This window comes from Rhipicephalus microplus, chromosome 1, assembly GCF_043290135.1.
Source record: "Rhipicephalus microplus isolate Deutch F79 chromosome 1, USDA_Rmic, whole genome shotgun sequence".
NCBI classification, from domain to species: Eukaryota; Metazoa; Arthropoda; class Arachnida; order Ixodida; family Ixodidae; genus Rhipicephalus; species Rhipicephalus microplus.
Window position 1 is genome coordinate 291,890,893 of NC_134700.1, and position 20,367 is coordinate 291,911,259.

At 50.3% G+C, this 20,367-nt stretch overlaps 2 protein-coding genes across 2 annotated transcripts in view; one reads left to right on the forward strand and one right to left on the reverse strand.

Annotated features, from left to right (window-relative positions):
• The window catches only part of Egfr (epidermal growth factor receptor), a 261,496-nt gene that overhangs the window by 62,718 nt on the left and 178,411 nt on the right, over positions 1-20,367 (reverse strand). The window lies entirely within an intron of this gene.
• LOC142763359 (uncharacterized) lies at positions 4,126-7,704 on the forward strand. Its single transcript, XM_075865130.1, has 3 exons — positions 4,126-4,458; positions 4,852-4,945; positions 5,217-7,704. The coding sequence occupies exons 1-3, from the start codon at positions 4,306-4,308 to the stop codon at positions 7,610-7,612; spliced, it is 2,643 nt and encodes an 880-aa protein (XP_075721245.1). The 5' UTR covers positions 4,126-4,305; the 3' UTR covers positions 7,613-7,704.

The following is a 20,367-nucleotide window of genomic DNA, read 5'->3' on the forward strand; positions in this document are numbered from 1 at the left end:
TGGCATCTGGTTGCGTTTCGGTGCATCCACGACGAGGCGAAGAAACTAGTACGCGAAAACAACGCGAATCCGGAAGTAAAGTCGCGTCTCAGGGCGCGCTACTTCCCAGTTCTTGCGCTCGAAGAGTCCAGATGCTTCCAAGAGTACAACGCTAGGCGTGCGCGGACCGCCACTAGGGCGCGGGCCGATGTTGACGTCGTGTTAGGAGCGAGGGCGACTCGCGCCCAAGTGCTTGTTGTGGCAGCGGAGATCGTGGTTCACGGAGGCGATTGCAAATCATTGTTTGCGTACAAAAATTGGCACCGTCACATCGGTGAGACGCTTCTACGCCGCAGCTACAAGCCGAAAACCTGGCTGCTGTGCTGCCAGGACATGTGGTACACACGATAAAGCGAGTGATCACGGCGGGCGAATATTGATAACTCGGTTCGCGATTAATCAATCAGGCAGACGCTCGCCAAACAGAGCATGGGATACGGAACAGTGTGAAAATCAAATCAGACACGGCGGAAGAGAACGACCCAGGGCGCATAGCATACTCTTACAGGGTCGAAGATATCATCGAGGGCGATAAAAATTCCAAGAAAAAAAAACCTAATAAAGACACAAATCCAAGCTGCCTGCGTGCATGACTCGCTTTCTTCTGCGCAGACAGGACCTCCCAGATGAGGAGAACCTGCAGGCAGATAGCTGCCAGGTGCAAAGGCGAACGCACGAAATCGAGATCTATCATCTCCGCAGAGTCGATCGTCTCGATGGCGGGGCGCCTTCGCGGCGCGGGCACAGTATACAGCGTGAGGAAATAGAAAAATGAATTAACGAGCGTCGCTGCGGACGCAAAATAATGGCAGATTAAGTAACGACCGGGATGATAGCAGCGATACACAAGGTACGATGACCGTGCAAGGCGAGGAGGGGTGTTGAGAAGACAGAGCGCGCATCAGACGCAGGTCACGCAGCGGCTCTTCGCGATGCATACTACGAGCTCTTTGTTAAAGGGTCTTAATGACGCCGCGGTTTCAAACATCACAAATGGGACGGACTTCGATTAGAGAGAAGTTTGCGAAACCACATGTCAGGAAATGAACGGGAAACAAGATTGGGAGAGAACGTCTATGATAGGCCCGAGTGGGCTGTGGTGTGATGAACAAGAAGTACAGGCTGCCTTGTAGGCAAGAAATAAAAAGAAAGTACGAAAAAACGCGAATAACTAGCGACAGACGCCACCGGCACCTATACCCCCGTGTAACAGCCGACAACGGTGTGGAACAACTTACAATTATGCCCCAGAGCCGTCGAAGTGTTAGGTTCGTCCATTACACCCCCATTCCTTCGTTCTAAGCTTACAGTGTAGACTCTCGGCCCCCCTCTCCATCATAATGTGGCGCCTGTCTTGGAGGCTACGGCAGTGATCCCGGCCCAAAGAACAAAACCACCGAGAGCAACAACAACAACAACAACGCACGTTGAAACACAAACAGAAAGACATTGGAGGAAAAGCCCGAATAAGAAGGAGAAGCAGGGAGAGCTGGGTCGCGCCTCGCTTCTTCGGTGCCGCTCTCGAACCGGGGGCAACATTCTTCGCCCCGCCGCGCGAGCACGTCCCGGGCAACACCTCGGTCCAATCAGTGCCAGCTTATCGACTCGTCCCATCTTCGTCGAACGGAGCACCGCGAGAGGTGGCAGAGATGGTGGGGGGGCGAAAAATGGGGCCGGGAAAAAAAAACACGAATAAAACGACGCCAGCGCCGCTACGGCTCGGGCTAGGGTGAAACGTGGCAGGCGAAGGTACTACCACGTACGTCAGAGGCGCTGGAGAAGAGAGAGAGCAACCGAACGCACGACTCTGCTGCTTGCAGCGCCGATGTGGTTGAGAGAGTTCAGCTCGAGGCGAAAGAAAAATAAAATGAAAGGCTAAAAGGACCGAATGCAAAGCACGCCGGTCGGCGCACACGAGGCGAGGAACAGGGCCGGGAGACGGACGAGGCAACTAGCAGTTACAAATGATTAAGGGCACCTAGGATTAGATGGGGGAGGGAAAAGGTGTGCGTGGAGAGCCGAGGACCGCGTACGCCTGAGAGAGAAGGAGAGGGGGCACACACATAATAAATAAACAATGCGAGAACTCAAGGGGGAAGACGTTCACATTGGGGGAGGGAGGGGGGATGCCGTCGGCCGAAAGCGGGTCTGGCGGTTTGGCCAAAAGTGGGCGGGAGAGCCACTTCCTGAAAGCGAAAACACGCAGAGCACAACGCGCACGAGAGGTGGGGAGTGAGAGAGGGGGAGGTTGCAGTGGCGTCGGACGGAGAGGCGCGCGCAACTGGGCACGGTCCCGGAGGTATCCGGGTCCTCAGTCCCTCGCGCGCCCGTCCTTGGTCAGGGACGCCTTTTGCGGAACGACGACGCCTACGACGGGCAACGAGGAAGGCAACGCGCTCGCCTTTACCTTCCGTCCACCTGGTTGGTACAGCAGTGACGCGAACTGAGACACCACATCGGGGTTTTCCTGTTCCGATCATAATAGCGACGGCACGTATATCAGCCACCATTAGTCCTAGTAAGGCGATTTATGTTGAAAGTCGGCCATGTAAAGGTATGCCATGACCGACTTGGTAATGGATGCTTCCGACAGAGATGATGCTGATTAACGGTGTCATCGCACCATTAATTCAGTTAGTTCAGCGCTGATAGCACGATGATGAACGTTTAACCATCACCCCCATACGTGTTTGCAGCGTAAAATGCCATTCTTACAAAATACGTAGAGACTGGCACAAATTCACGCAATCCTGCCCTCTTTTTTTCGCGCCTGCGTAGACGTATCGTACAGTGCGGCTTTCGCTGGGACATGTTCATCGAATCCAGAATTATGACGGCGCACAGACAGCCACGTCGGCAACTGCAACGTGGCGTTGGCGAGATCATTATTTTACTTTATTGTTTCACTGTTGTGATTGATAAGGGAACGATACGTAAAGCTGCGCGATTTCGCCTCGTCATTGTGCACGAGCTCGACTCCACAGCGAGACAATGTAATTTTTACGAAAGGGGTGCGTACACGCTTGCTCTTCCGACCATTATCGTGTGGCAGCTACCGCCATAGATGTCTTCAGTATGCAGCATTAAGAATAGTAAGCGAGTGAATCAGCAAGGCCGCTAACAGAGATGCAGTACACGCTCGAGATAGTTTGCATGAGTCAAAGTAAATAAACAAAAAGGTACCTAAAGGTCACTTGCTTCTTCGGAGATATTCATGGTTCAAAGACACGAGCACAGTATTATTCGCCGAGCCAGGACCCTAAAACAAAAGTTATCTTCCAGAACGCGCTGTCCGAGCAGCACAGCAGGACAGTCAGTCAAGAACTTTATTAAAATGTCCATCAGGGTGTCCACAACAGCAGTACAGCGCCGAACTTTTTAAAAGCAGAAAACGAGGCAGAGCGACGCACAGAACTGAAAAACAGTACGAGATCTCGATCGCACAGCCGTTTTTAACTGTTTTCGTAAGTATCTGTCGCTGTCACTAGACCTGCGCACAATGCGGACTCCCCGGTCGGCGGTCAGCATCCCGTAGACACAGCCAGCCATCCCGCGGGGTGGAAAGACACTTGTAGTCCGTCTAGGCTTTCGAAACTGCCGCCCAAGGAAAGCGAGATTAGTGCTCCCTCCGAACAACAACGTGGATAATCTATTCCGAAGAAACACCGTTGGGGCGCGGATAGTGTTTAAGAGAAAAAAGGAAGTTAACAGGCAGCCTAAATTCGAGCACTAACGGTGAACTAAACAAATTATTTAAAAAAACACACAGACAGGAGAGTAGAACGTAGCTTATACATGTTCCCTTCGGAGGAGCCCTGGAGCCGTACGAGGATGGGAGATATGACCGATAGCCGGACTAGGCTGGAGAACACGAGCGCGGTACAAACGACAGCACAGGCGGCGACGAATCGGTGCGAGCACCGGCGCCAGCCTTCCGCACCGCGAGAGGAGAGAAAGGAACTCTCACAAAAGCAACTGGCGCAATACAGGTAAAGAAAAGCAATGCAATACTGATAATAATAACAGCCTTCCCTCCTGCCTACCCGCTGCCACCAGCAACACGACAAGCGGGTCTGCCGCTACCTAGGGTGCCTGAATGGTTTCCCTCGCCCGCCGCTCCTTGCAGGGTGGGGACATTGTTTGACGGGGTGCTCGCCGCCGCGACCGGTTTTTCCTGACGGCCGCCGCCATTGCAGATCTCACTTCGCATAGCGACGGGAGCAAAGAAGGAGCTGTGGCCGCTCTGTCATATACTTTTTTAGGGAAATGACTGGGTGCTGCGTGCCCATGTGCACGAACAACTCCAGAAATGGTTGGAAACTCTACCATTTTCCGACAGAGCCCAAAAGAAGGCTGCTATGGATGGTGAAGATTAAGCGAGACAAGTGGCAGCCTACGAAGTCCTCGTGTGTATGCAGTGTGAGTATCCCGACATGTGTTCTTTTCTCGTCGAGAACTTTGAAACTTGTTTTTTTAAATGTGTATACGTGTCTGTGGGTCACTTTGTCGGTGCTGTAAACGCTTCACGTCTAAGTTGCAGTTTTTCTCTCTTTTTTTGCGATCTCTAAAAGTGCAGCTATGGAAACGTGTGGCGCAGCCGCAGTATTTGAAGTTTGTACCAGTTTTTAGTCACTATATGTATAAACAAAATAGGCTGCTTGTTATTAAATTGCGTATTTACAGAAAAGTGTTTTTCATTCGTTTATTGCAAATCACGAAATTCAATAAAAGTTGTGTGGTATACTGTGTCTTTCTAGTAATTCTGTCTAGGCTAAGCTAAGCTAAAATTCATGGTTCATAACGGACTTACAGGCACATTTTGAAGCAAGCCATTTCGAGCAGCACCGAGCTGACCAGTGGATAAAACTGAAGCCGAACGCTGTGCCAACGGTGTTCCCTTTCAGGGGTAAGTTACTGTTTCACTGTGCGTCAAAGATTCTGTATGAACCTAACAGGTGGCAACAGTACAAGGCTAAAATGATTTAGTTTCAAAAATTAGGATGATCCGTGGAATTCCTCGTTTGAGGATATTAAGAAAGTCGGGGTACGTGCCTGCGACCTGAGAAAAGGCATATGTCTGCAACCTATAATACTGCTAAAATCCAGTACAGGCCTGTGATTAGAGCTGGCTACCTTGTAATACTTGCAGCTTGTGACTGTCCTTTTTTGCACTGCAGGCTTGCCTCCACAAAGGAAGGCGCCAAAGGACAGGGCAGGACCTGCTGTGTTGCCTGATGCATGCCAAGAAACACGCGGTGACAACTCTACGGCCATTAATTGTACGCCACTCACAAGTGCACAGGCGAATTTAAATTCACGCACAGACAGTCTTGGCGCACAGCAACCGCAAAGCTGCAATTCTCAGACGCCTGATTCAGTACCGCACATTATGGAAAGGGAAGAAGTTGTGATCTCGGCCGATGCACCTGACGGGGCACGTGAAAACAAGCAGTTAAATAAGCAGCTCTCCGATATGGGCAGAAAATACACTCAGCTACATCAAGTCCATCGGAAAGCCACCTCAACCATTCAAGCACTAAAAAAACAGGTGAAAAAATTGGAAACCAAAATGGAATTATTCGGACAGCGTTTGAAATTCCTCAATGATGACCAGCTGCAGGCTCTTGGGCGCCAGAGTAATAAGGGAAGCACTTGGTCTGCAGAAACAATCAAGCAGGCGCTTCAGATTAAGTTTTCCTGTGGAAAAACTGGTTACCAGACACTAAGAAATCTGGGCTACCCCTTGCCATCCGGAAAAACCCTTGCACGTCGCCTTCAGGGCCTCAAGTTTCTTCCCGGAATTTTGACGGAAGTCATCGATGTTCTCAAAATCAAAGCAGAGAACATGCAAGACATTGAAAAAGACTGTGCTTTGTTCTTGGATGAAATGGAGATTGCTCGCGGGTACGAGCTCGATCGCGCTGAGGATGTGGTGTTGGGGGGGCAAACTATGCCAGAAAATCCAGACGAACCTGCACATCACGCACTAGTGTTCATGGTAGGAGGCCTGAATACGAGATGGAAGCAAGTGATTGCCTACCACTTCACCGGAAGTCATGTAGAGGGTAGTATCCTCAAGGACTACGTCATGAAGATAGTGCAGCTCTGCGCGGAAATCTCTTTAAGAATCCGTGTCGTCACTTGCGACATGGGGGCTTCTAATCGGGCTATGTGGCGCGAGCTCGGATTCTCCAGCCACAGGAATTCCATTACTGTATGTTCAGTGCCTCACCCCTGTCTGGAAGACAAAGAATTGTTTTTCACAGCAGATGCTGCACACGTGCTGAAGAATGTCAAGTCACAGTTGCTTTCATCGGAAGTATTCTTTCTGAGTGATGCAACAGTATGCCAGCACAATCTGCCATCAAAAGAAGTGAACGTGGACCATGTGCGCAGTGTAATTAAGTATGATGCTGAACGAGAGCTGAAAGTCGCCCCGAGGCTCTCAGAGTTACACATTTCGCGAGGCCATTTCACAAAAATGAAAGTGGGAGTTGCTGTCCGCTTCTTCAGGGAAGCTCCTGCAGCGATTCGGTACCTAATTAAAGAGGACGCGATAGAGCCGGAGGCAGAGACAACAGCTTGGTTTCTAGAATTAGTATTCAACTGGTACACGCTAATGTCTTCCCGCCACCCATCAGTTGCTCTCAGCCTTCGAGACATGCGGAGGTACCACGAATCAATTGAGCTACTGAACTCGGCCCTCGAAGTTTTTCAAGGAATGAAGATGGGAAGCAAGGCACAGTGGAAGCCTTCGCAAGCAGGTTTACTAATAACAACAAAAGTCGTTCTTCGTCTCCAAGACATTCTCTTGCGCAGTGAAGGATACGAATTCTTCCTCACGAGCAGAATCTTGCAAGACTGCCTCGAAAATTTGTTTTCGGTGGTGCGCATCAGGAAGCCTGTTCCTAACGCATATGACTTAAAGTGTGCCCTGAAGCTTGTGTGCGTGAGTCAGTTCCTTCATGCACCCGGAACGTCAAGCTACGAAGTCGACGATGCTAAGTACCTCGCCGACATGCTTGCAAAAGGCAAACAAGAGCACGGGGAGGTGGAAGCTGATGTCATTGATGACTCGGAAATTTTGTTCATTGAAGAACTTCAAGAAAACGAATGCAACATCCTTTTCTACATCGGCGGCTTCCTTTTAAAAGGTATGCTGAGTGTTGTAGCGGGATGCGGGCATTGTAATTCTGCCTTGTTAGGCTCAACTGAAAGCGAGCACGCAACTCTGACTATTCTGAAGGAGTACAGGAGTGAAGGTGGCAACCTCACATATCCCAGCAAGGATGTTTTGCTGACACTCAAGTCGTGTGAAGAGCATTTCAGGGGCATCATAAGTTGGAGTGAGGGCTTGCTGCGCTTAAGGTCCCCGTTGAAGGCCGTGACCGATTATTTGAACGAGATGGTGCGCCCTTGCGTAAAGACTTGCTCCGAGCACAGTGACGCCGTAGCAAAACTCCTTATTGCGAATTATGCAAGACTGAGGCTTCGCGTGCATTTGCGCCACGTTAGTTCAAACGGCGTCAATGAACACGGAAGCAAGACGTGCGCTGGGGTAAGCCTTCCGTGACCAGCCGAACTGGACCAGTCACTTATAAATTTTATTATTTTTTCTTTCAGAACACTTATTGTTTGATTAAAATATTTTGAGTTCATTGTGAACTGGCTAACCTCCCTGTCCTTTCTTCATCCTCCTCCTTAAGTTCATAGACATTTTTCTTATTTGTTATACAATATCACATTCTTAGATAAAAACAGCGTTGTGATCTTTAAGCTGACTAAGGTTGTGATCTTTGGAGAATGTTTATGGTAAGTTAATATTATTGCGGTCGAAGCAATACCGACACAGCGTCACAGAGGCAGAATACGAGAGTGATACTTCTCGGATAATTAGATTGCTCGCTTACATATATCTATGGAAAGTAGAAAAACTGAACAGGTATAGGGCATCAAAATCGTTATTACTGCATTTCATCTTGTATTTTCCAATAACTTAGTAAGATTTTTTTCTCAGTGGTCACATAAAAACGAGAGATTCAATTGATGTTTACGCTGTTTCACTATCTCAACCAGCTATAACAGAAAAATAGCTGTGTAACAAATCTGAATCTCATTCCCGCAAGATTATTCAGAGCTGCGAGGGCACGCAAGGCGGGGGAAAAAGCAGGATGAAGTAAGTTCAACGCGTACAATGCGAGCACTACTGAGTGGCTGGCACGCTGCACAGCCACTGAGGAGTGCGGTGAGTTTAGGTAACAGGAAAAGGCGTGCGCTTCATGAATTAATGTAGATTTATCCTGCAAACAGTCTCCAATGACAGACGCACATATTCAGACTGCTTTTTTATAGCGCGAAATACCATTTCTCGCACTAAACTCTTCTCAAACTCTCCTCATACGCGCGCGCAGGCAGTGTGTTTCGTTGGGGTGAGATATGTAATGGCGGACGCTCTAGCAGACGACGCGGTTGTCCCCACCCTGTACGGAGCGGCGGGCGAGGGAAACCATTCAGGCACCCTACCGCTACCACCACCACCAACTGCGCCGGTACTATACACACCGCGCAGCAAAGAAAAGAGTAAAAGAGTACAGAAAAAATGGGGGGGGGGGGGGGGGGCAGGGCACAGCGGCTGCACGACGCCAGTGGCACCTGACTCCTTCACGGCGGCGCCTCGAAGAGTGCGAGGCAATACTTTCGCGAGCAGCAGGGGTGCCAAAGAGGAAGCGGAAAGCAAAAAAAAAAAAAAAAAAAACACCCTTCTTGGAGCGAGCAAAGCTGCGTATACCCTCCCCCCTCTACCGTTGCTTTCCTCCAAACACGAAACACTTCTTCGGCCTTTAGCACGGCTTCCCCGCGAAATGATAGCCGCACAGTGTTTCCCACCGGGACCGCCAAAATCCCCGCCGCCCTCTCTGCCTGCGTTGCTGACAATCAAAAGTCATGATGGCGTTTCGTACGAAACACACCGCTTCTTCTCCGGAGGCTTTTATGCGGAGACGGTGCAGCGCAGCGTGCGCGCCACCACGGTGGGAAACGAGCGAAGCCCCTTTGATGCCGCCTTTCGAGCTGTCCAACCCGCTGCCTGCCACCTGAGAGGTTTCGGAAACACGGGACACGCGACTATAGGCTACAGTGGCGGCGGAACGCGTGACATGGGTCCCCGTTAATGAGAGTCAAAGAGGCAACTGGGTAGTCGCAATCTTCCAAAATGCACCCTCGCAAAGAGGGACATGAGATGTACGTGGCACCGTGTCACAAACGACTCCAATTTTCGGAGCATCCGCGGGCCCCACCTTCAAGGAGGGGCGCTTTTGTGTTGGGGGACGACATCCGGCGACTATAACGACCCAACGTGGCGCCGGCTTGTCTTCCCTGCACCGGTACCGGAAGGGGCACCGGCGATCTAAACAAGGAATATTACTCCCAGATGAGACGGGAGCACGTGTACGCCCCTGAGGCGGTTTGAACTGCATCGCAAGGGCAGTTGACGTACAGACAGCAACCAGTGCGGTCGTCGGTGTCGCGAGTCTCGCGTAGGCGGCGAGCACGGAGTGACCCGCGCAACGTATTGAGACGGCTGCAATTCCGGGCACCCTCGTCGTCTACCAAGCCGGCGAGACCTTCAGCGGCACCCGTCAACTCCCCTACGTGCACCAAGGGCTGGTTTGGTCCGTATGGAACTTTTTATTGTGACTTTTTTTGTTAAACCGTAAACTTGTTTTAACCAGCCTTTTTTTTAAATATTTGTAGTGTGCGCTGCGTCGCACGTTTAAATTCTAAAGCGCCACCATGATCATTCTGTAATTAATTTATAGTGTCTCTCTCCTTTGATTTCCATCTTGTTGTTATTTTATTAATGTTCCACATATTTGTCTTTAGCCTGTATCTTTTGTACTGTTTTTAGCACATTTTGTTATATAGCTGTTCTTTCCATCGCACGTATCAGTTTTCCTCATTTGTTATTTTTGTAATCTCCTGCCTTTGCCCCTGTTTTAATTAAATTCTTGTTTATGTGTAATCAAACTCCGTGTCTGCTTATGAGTGCGTCGGTCAGGCCCACACATCACCACACGTGCAACCCCGCACGGGTCGACCAACCCGCAAATAAATTTGAAATGTGCCACTTCGAGGTCTTTCAGGCGTCGCAGGCCGAAGCGTAAAGTGGAAGCCTGCGAGTCTGCCGCACGTCGATGTTGGATCGGCGGGGCCTCACCAGAAGTGTGTGACACACCGATTGGTCACTTTTCTTCTTGGAAGTTTTTGTTTTATTTTTGACAGAACAAGCCAGGAAAGCCAACGTATCGATAACGACCAGGCAGAGTCTAGATTAGATGCCCACCATGAGTGCATCGAGTTGAAATTACTGTTCGACTCGCAAAATCTTCAACTCTACCCTTCACCCAATAAATGTTACTAATTAAGAAAGGAATAGAGTAGTTTATATCTTCAGTGCATCGTCTATGTCACTTTCCTATACCCGATTCAGTGCGTTGATGCAACGAACACCAATGTGCGCTCCAACGAGCTCCAACTGTGCAATGTGCTCCAACGAGCTCCAATGCGCGCGGGGAACAGGAAAGATTACGTCGGCGGCAGGCGTGTCGCAAGTCACGCACCGCCTTTGTGCAGCCGCAGCGGTGTAATACCCTCGCTGAGCACGCCTCTCGCACAACAACCTCTCCGCCGCTGCCTTCGTGTGCTTGGGACGCTCACTATACCGTCTTGCATGTGTCTGCATCAACCTCACGAACGCACAAGCCGACGATGGCGATTTCGAACAAACCGTTGCAAAACAGCGAACGCTCCCCAGCGCCACCACTCGACCACCGCGCACGGGATTTCTCCGCCCGGAGGCAACGAAAGATAAATCTCGCCTTCGCGGGAATCGAAGTTGTTTTTGCGATAGGCACGCACAAGCGCTAACGCCACGGAAAACCGGTGCCGCGCTGCCCGCGCGGTAAACAGATTTCTGCTTCTTTCCTCGCGCGCCTCTATATGCGAGAGTAAACTTTATGGTCCCCTTTCCTCCCCATAAGGCAGACAACGTTGGTAGGAGACAACACGCTTTTGACAAACTTGAGCGTTACATTGGGAAACAGAAATCGCGCAAGAAGGTCTCACGCATACATGAAAATAAAGACTTTCTGCGAAACACAGAACACAGTCGTTTCAAGAAGCGGTTGTACACCACCGAATGCTGCGCCTATTGAAGGCTGGTCAACGTACTGTCACCAGAAAAAGCTTTCAGGATGCGCAGCGCTCAGCGGAGCGGCGGAAAACTACGAAAAACTGCATTGATGTGGCACCTATACTGTACTCGGTGATTCGCAACGGCGCGTTTAGACTTGGGAGTGCGCTTAGACAACGCACCGCTGCTGGATCTAATCTCGGATGCCGTGGCCGATAATGTGAACACCGCGGTGCACGTCCCGGTAGGCGGCGCAGCAATGCAGTTTTTTGCAACTGACAGCTGCACATCTCGCGCACTTTCGCAGTTGACTGTATACATGTACCAGAAGCTGACAATCGCCACCTCTGACAGCATGCCATTTACAGACACCACACCATGACTATAAATATTGGGATGCATTTTTTTTTCTTTGCACAACTTCGATCGCACACCTAGAGTTACCCTTACGTTATAATTGCTGCGACATAAGCACCCAATATCACGAACGGCGCTGTTCTGTTTTGCTTAGGTGTAAAAGGCGACTCGCGCAAGTACGGAACGCTTTACAAACGTTTCTTCTCATCACGCCCGACAAAGGCATGTAGCCACGTTTAAAAAACACGCATACTACAGCCTTGGACAACGCCTAAATACCACGACTAAGCCGCAACGCAACCTGGAACCGAGTTTGGTAAAACGCGCCAAGCTTAGCGGTCGGTGTCCCTCCCGTTCGCTACAGCAGGACGCGGCCGAGCCCCTTTCAAGGTGGCAATATAACCACACGGCCCTGGCTGCCACCGCTTTGTGGGCCGCATAAGAAGTTGGACACGACGCGAATTCCAGCCAAAGTGCGTGCGCTCACACAAACCTTACGCACGAGTCTCATCACTCCAGCTTGGCCCGGCACGTATGCTCCGACATGTTTGTGGACGCTAAGTGTAGCGCGTGCGAACGTGAACTAGCCACCCTCCGCCACATCATGTGGGGCGGGTGTAACAGTGGTGTGAACAATGGGAATGGGCAGTGCCAGGACGCCACGTATCCCGACGAGGTGGGAGCATGGATACGCTCCCAAGACTTAAACACACAACGAAGGGCCATCCAGCGGCTTGAGGAGGCCCTGGCAAAGCAGACGAGAAAGGGAACCGACGCCCCGGACAACGGGAGCGGAGGAGCCCGAGTATCCAATGCCTAGCCAGAGCACAACGTCCTCAAGATCTAGAGCCTGGGACTATAGGACTATTAGCTATAGTCTTTAGATAGGGAATACCCGCGCCCTGCGCGGACTACCCGCACGCCGGATGCACAAAAATGTTGTTTTTCTCTCTCTCCAGCTTGTAACAGCAAGTGCGCAAGACGTTCCAACGGCTTTCCCGACCACCTGCCGGCCGGCCTCTCTCGTTGCGTGCTCGGACAATCGCGCTTCGATCTCTTGAGTGGACCAGCCTTGAACGGCGTCCAGACATCGTCCTACAGTGCCGCTTAAGGCCTCGAGTGCGCTGCTATATGCGCGTCCCAGCATACATTTGCTCCTCGTATAGCCGCAAAGAACGGCAGTATATAGAAGGTCGCTACAATGTATGAAGGCTTCGCGAGCTTGCCGCAGCTTATTCGCATAAGCTAGCTCTTTTTTTTTTACATAAAAACTGGGACATATAAGAGTAAGAGTAGACAAAGGTAATTCAACGGCTCCGTAGATGGCGATGCTCTTCCATTGCGTAACATTAGGTCATTTTTAGCATAGCGTTCTGAGTGCAAGCAGCTATACCGCCGCAGAACAAAGCCGCACAGCTGTCCGCTCTGCTTGAGATGGTATACGGCGAATGCGATGTTGTCGCCTGCCCTATGGCAGTCAAGAGAAGCAATCTTCCCACTCTGTGAAACCTGAGCAGCAACAGATCTGACGCACGCAAATGACTCCCCTGTGATATAAATGAAATTATCTTTAGAAATGTTAACATAAAAACTGCGAGTACAACTTTCACGACGTTTTTTTTTTTTTTTACCATAGTGGTGGTTTCCGTGACATGCTGCCTTTCTTTATTACCATGAGGGGGACCTACCCTTCAGGACTTGAATTAGGTTCTTTGACTGACTGTCCTTTCATTCTTTTCTTTTTAGCAGCTTCCACTCATGACTTCATTATCTCTGTCAAGAGCTGAATGCTTCTGCCATAGTTGCGACCTTTTTGCTTGTGTGTGTGTGTGTGTGTGTGTGTGTGTGTGTGTGTGTGTGTGTGTGTGTGTGTGTGTGTGTGTGTGTGTGTGTGTGTGTGTGTGTGTGTGTGTGTGTGTGTGTGTGTGTGTGTGTGTGTGTGTGTGTGTGTGTGTGTGTGTGTGTGTGTGTGTGTGTGTGTGTGTGTGTGTGTGTGTGTGTGTGTGTGTGTGTGTGTGTGTGTGTGTGTGTGTGTGTGTGTGTGTGTGTGTGTGTGTGTGTGTACTGCAAGGACTCGCTGCATCAGTCGACTCCAGTCACTGCAGTGAAGTATATTCTGATCTCGCATTCCTATCGATACCGAGCGGGCAACGCTCGGCGGTTCCGCTCTTCATCAACGCCTTCTCGAACGCAAAGGGGCGGGCAAAGGCAGGCAGGCCGCAGAAAGCGTGCATGCGCTCGCTCTCCTTCGGCCGCGTGGTTTGCGGCGCGGTCGACTTCTCACGGACGTCGCCGAAGTATACAGTTCGCTTCGGCCGAAGTACGACATGAGCGAGACCAACGCCCCGTGCTCTCGTGACGAGCCCGCCCAGCGAGTGGCAGAGAGGGCGGTGTGGGTACACCAACTGCACGCACAACCTCGGCGCTGCGGGCACACTTTGGTGCAGCGCACAAGACAAGTAGGTTTGTAACGTCTGTGATAAGGTTTGTAACGTCTGTAGGTTTGTAACGTAGGTTTGTAACGTCTGTGTGTGTGTGAGAGAGATGGAACGAGCCGCTGAACAACGTAAAATAACTCAACACGCGAGCAGCAAACGCGCACACGGGAAAGTTATTAATTCAGAACTTTGAATCTTTCGCGAGTCCGTCGATATATAAACGACCATTAAAATTACGTTCAGAACCCTTCGGCTCCATATTTCGAAAGGGTTTAACAGTTCTAACTACAACCGACCTCGAACGTCAGACCTTGATAACCACGTGTAGTACATGCACATGTTTTTTTTTTTCGATAACCACCAGTGTCCACACTGAGTGCGTGAGTTCGCTATACCGAGGTTCACCTATACATTGATGACGCTGTTCAGGGGCCGAAATTACTGTAGCTAAGACGTTCCAGTAGATTTGCTTACTGTCTGACACCTTCCTCGACAGGACGTCACCAACACGAATTTTGGACGAGGCGACACCGCGTACGATTAAGCTTCCAGCGGAGGGTCGAAGAAATGCCTTAGAATCGGCAAAGGCCACGTGACCGACTTTTGCAACAAAAGAAGGGCGGGTCGCGTACTTTTATTCACTTCTACCTGGCGATCAATCTGCGGGACATTGCTGCACGCAAGTACGCCGAGAAGGCAGGCACACGCAACTCCGAGCGCGCGGCAGCAGCCAAGGCCTCGCCCATTGCACGAAGGACGACAGCTCGAACCCTTCACCCCGTGCAGGCAAAACCCGAAAATTTGCGCCACATTCTATGCACGGGCACACAATAACGCATGGGAATATACCGCGCATGCAGTTCTCGAACCGACCATTGACGCGTTGCGCACAGTTTACATACGGCAAAAGCAAGCGGCATGCATGCAGGGCGGCGACAGCTCGGTAGCGAACGAGAGGTGTAGCGTTTCGCGCCGCGGCGCTCCACTTCGGCAGAGCAACACAACAGAGGGTGGGGCACGGCACGCCGATGGCGCCTCGACAACGCGCGCGAAGTCCGTGCCCGGCCGTGATTCGATCAGAGAGAAGGACGGTCGCCACTATACCCGCGAATTAGATGTGGCTGTCTCTCGAGGCCAAGATACAACACACACGCACGCTATCACCTCAATTTCTCGATCGAGTTTTTTTCGAGAAACGCCGAACCCACTTTTACCAAACTATATAGGAGGGCGCTTATTATTCCGATGTATGGGTACTCTACGTTGGCTGTTTCCCGTATATATTTCCGCAAATTCAGCACTGAAACTGAGCGTGCGAATGTTTTTTTCACGTGTTTAACAGTATATAGTTTTGTGGTTGTCCAGAAATTTACGACGACACGTGCCATGCAAGCAGGACAACAGGAGTAGCTGAAGCCACAAAAAGGCACCTACTTCTCCAAGTTCATTATTTTTTAATGTACAACACTGTTTTATATTGCATTTGTTTTAGTGTACGTTACGTTATGTTTTGTTACAGCCAATGAGCTTATAGTTTGATTTTATACTTCTACTACTACTACTACTACTACTACTACTACTACTACTACAACTACTACTACGACAATTACTACTACTACTACTAATAATAATAGTAATAATAAATCAATAATACTCTCACACATGCATATCATGCGATGTATAGCCAATGCCGAAAGTTTTAAGCATCTCCTATATGGCCTGCAGACTCAAAGAAAGAAAACTGCAGCGACGGCAACACACTACTTACGCGGCATTTACACGACATAAACATTATTCTCACCGCTGCGTAGCAATTTTAACACGTGAGTCAGCTCGGCGCCACTTTACGTGGAAGCACCGCCGTATTCGCGTTGTCTCAAATAAAAGAAAGAAAGAAAGAAGGAAAGAAAGGACGAAAGAAAGAAGGAAGAAAGACAGAAATAATAGGAAAGAAAGAAAGGTGAAGATTCGCGAAAGCGAGGGCGACGCGGCGCCTGGCGCAACGATTTCCTCGCAAAGCGAAGGCGATCATGACCAGAAGCCCCGCCACCACCGAGAAAGCGACGGCGAAAACAACACCCAGAATTCCAGCGCGAGAAATACCACCGCGAAAAAGAGGAGGCGCCGCTCGCTTTATAGGGTAAGTGAATATATATCTACGATCCCCGGGTCACGTCGCAAGGAGAGAAACCGGGTGGCTGCAAGAGAGCACAGACTGTTCTGCGTAACAAGGGCCTGCGTCGCAGAGTCGTCGCTATGCATCCGCGGAGCATGCAACGGCAGCAAAAAAAAAAAAAAAAAAAAAAGGAAAGAAACGGCGCCGAGAACGAGCCGCTTATTACGAAACTCATTCCAAGGAATGCTCCCGTCGGGCCACGTAACGTGTCGTCATAACAGGCAAGAGCACGTTTCCTGCATGCTCCCTGGAAGAGCAAAATAAAATCCGAGTGCGATGAGCGAGAGGCTGAGAATACCGACAAAAACAAGGCGAACAGAGAGGGCGCCGTGATTATTTCACCGGATGGCTGCCTGATTGAACGCTCTGATCGATCGGCAGATGGCGCCTTCGAAAAAAAAAAAAAACAAAGCGGGCTACAGCGACGACGGGGAGGTGCCGTGAGAAAAAAAAAGGGGGGGGACCGACGATAAGCTTGGCAGACAAAACACTGCAGACGGGATTACATCCGCGCGCTTGACAGCGTCGCAATGCTATGATAGCAGCACATTGCTATGCTACATACGCACTTACAGAGTGTCCCAACCGTCGGGAAGATGTGCAAGGTTGAATTGCGCGGTGTGAGGGATCCGTCGGACTCACCCTATCGTAGATATTATAAAGAGAGTAGACACGATAAGAAGAGGGTGAATGACGTTTCTAATTACACCCTGCGATAGCGTGATGTTTTTGTTCTTTTTTTTTCTAATACGTTCATGAAGAGTGACGAGTAGGCTGCCGGCTCAGATAGCGACACCAACGAATATAGCTTGTAGTATGCTGTTGTGCGATGCAATAACACAGGCGCACAGACAGTGATGTAACGTATGCCTACGAAAAAGACGACTTACGTAAGAACACACAGCAAAGGAAGTGTTGGCTGCTCATTTCAGTCAGCATGGCAGGCTTCAAGAATAACAAAGGGCGGAGAGCCTGAGAAGGCTGTTAGTCGAGGTTCAACCCCGTATTCTAGAACGTCCTTTACCTCGGCGTTTTACCTTGACGCGAGAATAGAGAGTTTTAGTACTGCGTACGTGGCGGCGTTGCGTACGTAAGGACGCCACGTTCTGCGTAGTGCGCATGCGCAGACCGCAACGCGCACGTATCGCGTTACGTACGCAGCCGCTTCGTACGCACGCATGAGATGCGTGCGTGCGTACGTATGAGCTGATCGCGCCGCTCTCGAAGAAGTTCGCGACAGCGCGAGACTTCGTTTTGCAAAATGGCGGCATCGAAGGCAAGCACCGACCGGCTCTGTGGTTTAAAATATGGCCATAATCTGGCTATAACACTTGGATTGGCACACATTGGCTGTCAACAACACGTGCTTCTATTTTGATCTACCAGATGGCGCAACGCGCTTCACGCTCGTTACGTACGCGGGTACTACGGCGTACTAAAAGCCGATTAGTGGCAAACGACGCCACGTAACGCAAGGCGCTTGCGTGATGCGTACGTAGTAACATTCCGCAGTACTAAAACTCTATTATCCGATGGCAGATCCACATCTCACCGAAAATGTTCATTGCGTACGAGCGACAGCCGGCACCATATCGTAATAATCACTCATTTTGGGTCCGGGGGAGGGGGGTAGCTCTGTGCTCAGCTCGATCAAGTGAAGAGTGGAATGAGAGTCGAGGCTTGTTTCAGAATACAAAGGTTTAGTGTCAGATCGGCTGCTGGAAATATGTACGCAACACAACTGCTAACTTTGGCAACTGGGGGTCGATGTGAATGTGTGTAAATACTTTAATACTGCCCGAAACATTAAGGCATCAAAAAATTTCGGAGGGCTGTCAGAACCCTCTCAACCCCCCTTCCCCCCCTAGTTACGAACGGACATCCTGCGCTATAAGTGTCTATGAATGGCCGAATATAATAACAAGCTAGCATTAGTTGCGAGTTTCACAGCGCCGACGTAGAAGGGCACCAAAAAAGGGAGGCCTCATAATGAGTCATTAAGCGCTAGATTTTCGGTTGAATGGCGTTTTCCGAGACCCTCAGGAGGTTTAGAAAGCTCACGAACAATGATAATGAATATCATGATCAATGAAACCAGAACGGCGACACTAACTCTGAAGCTATATATGCACGACTTGTATACGAGCTTCTCACGGCAGTCACGACCGATGCTGCCGTGTTCGATGGTTTTTTTTTTTTTTTTTTTTTAAGGACAGCCGCTGCTGCGACATTCTGTCGTCCAGTGCATGTATGCACAGTAGGGGGGAACTACTCACGAGTTCGTCCCTTCTTCCGCATGCCACGCGTTGTTCCCCACACTAACTGAAGCACGGGCTTCACAGGCGAGTCGGTTTATTCGTGATACGTCACTGCACCCCCCCCCCTCCCCTCTTCCTCGGAACATCGCGGCGCGGCAGGTCCACGCGAGAGGCCCCAGGTCAAGCGAAGAGGAAAGAGGTGCGACACAAAGCACGAGGAAGTGCCGGAGGGCAGCGGCATTCCGCGACTATATTCGAGCCCGCGCATTTAATACCGTGCCCCGCGTCGGTGCACGGAAGCGCTAGACTCGGAGAATGACGTGCGTCAGTCTCGACGATGTCTGATTGCACGCTGTGCGTTTAGTGTGTACCTGCTACATAGGCATATTGCGCAGTGACGCATTCACTCGCGAGTTAGTTTATAGTGCTACGGCACTGAAGTTTCCTTGAACTGTAAGTAAAGTCGCGTCCGTGTATAGACACGCTCGGAACAACGTGAAATACAGAGACTCGTTTGCGTATAGAGAGTTGCAACCACAAGCGACGTCTGTCGCCGTCATCAAGCGTCGGTCGAAAAAGTGCCGCCACAGTAGCCGATCGCCGCGGTGACCCAGATCGGTCCTCTCCCACGGCTGACCAACCCACGAGGTGGCGGTTCGGAAAAGAGGGGGAGGGAAAAGAGGGGCACACTTGATAATGTTCTGTAAAGGACTTCATCCTATAGTTCAGGATGATGGCGCAGAGTTTTTGAAAGCACTGGGGTTTAGGGACCGGGAGGGCAAAACAGACTTTAAACGGGTAGACTTAACTAGAAGGAGGTTATCTGATTGGTGGCTAAAGTCAAGGCACGAGTGAAAATTAAACCCTTCACTGCAAAGTACGAATCCTCAAACTCACTTTTTAAAGAAAAATTCCGCCATATCCACGAAGTGAATGATGATGAGTGGGCGAAGCTCCGGAGGTAAACCTGGTAAACCATGAATCCTCTGTACATTTTGCCCACTCGATTTTATTACATCGCTCCCCCTAGCGTACGTCGCCGCACTAAATCGAACGATTGCCTTCAACCAATGACACGCGCCATATGTGACATCATTCCTATTTTGTAAGATCTCGCGTCTTTCATCAACTACAAGTACCGCTTTCTAGTTTATAACATCTTGCATCTTTTCATCATCAGCTACAAGTACCACCATCTAGTAAACACTACAAGAACTAAACGAGAGGTGGCTACATACAGGAGACGGTACCGCCATCTAGTGAACACTGCAAGAACTAAACTAGAGGTGGTTACATACAGGGGACGGTACCGCCATCTAGTGAACACTGCAAGAACTAAACTAGAGGTGGCTACATACAGGCTACAGGGGACGCACAGCCCACGCCCTAAGGAGCTTCGCCCCTAAAAAAATAAATCTAGTTTTTGGTTCATTAAGTATTACGGCTTGGTGGCGCTAGCCACCGCCCGATCTAAAGGGTACAGCCATATCCATCCATCCATCCGAGATACGACAACGTCGACACGTTTGCTTCAACGCATTGGCAGGCATGCGGGCTCCGAGACCACCGCTCAGCCGCGGCAGTCTCGGAGGACACGACGCCGGGTGCTCAGCTAGTCCGTCAGCACGCTCAATGCACCGGCGACGAGTGCCTGTGCGTACCACCACCGGCGGAGGTGGGAGACAATACGAGCTATAGCAACAGGAAAGCGAGGTGCAACATCTATTCTCGCACTGCTTCCCCGCTGCTTCCCATCTAGAGAGATAGAACAATGACGAGAAGACGGCGTTCTTCTTCGCATAGCACTCTGGTGCGTTGCCGTTAATGAACGGAACGGGCGGAAGAGGATAGGACAATGCGCCCGCGTAAACAATGAAAGCCGCCTTTAAATTGACGGAGGGGAATCGA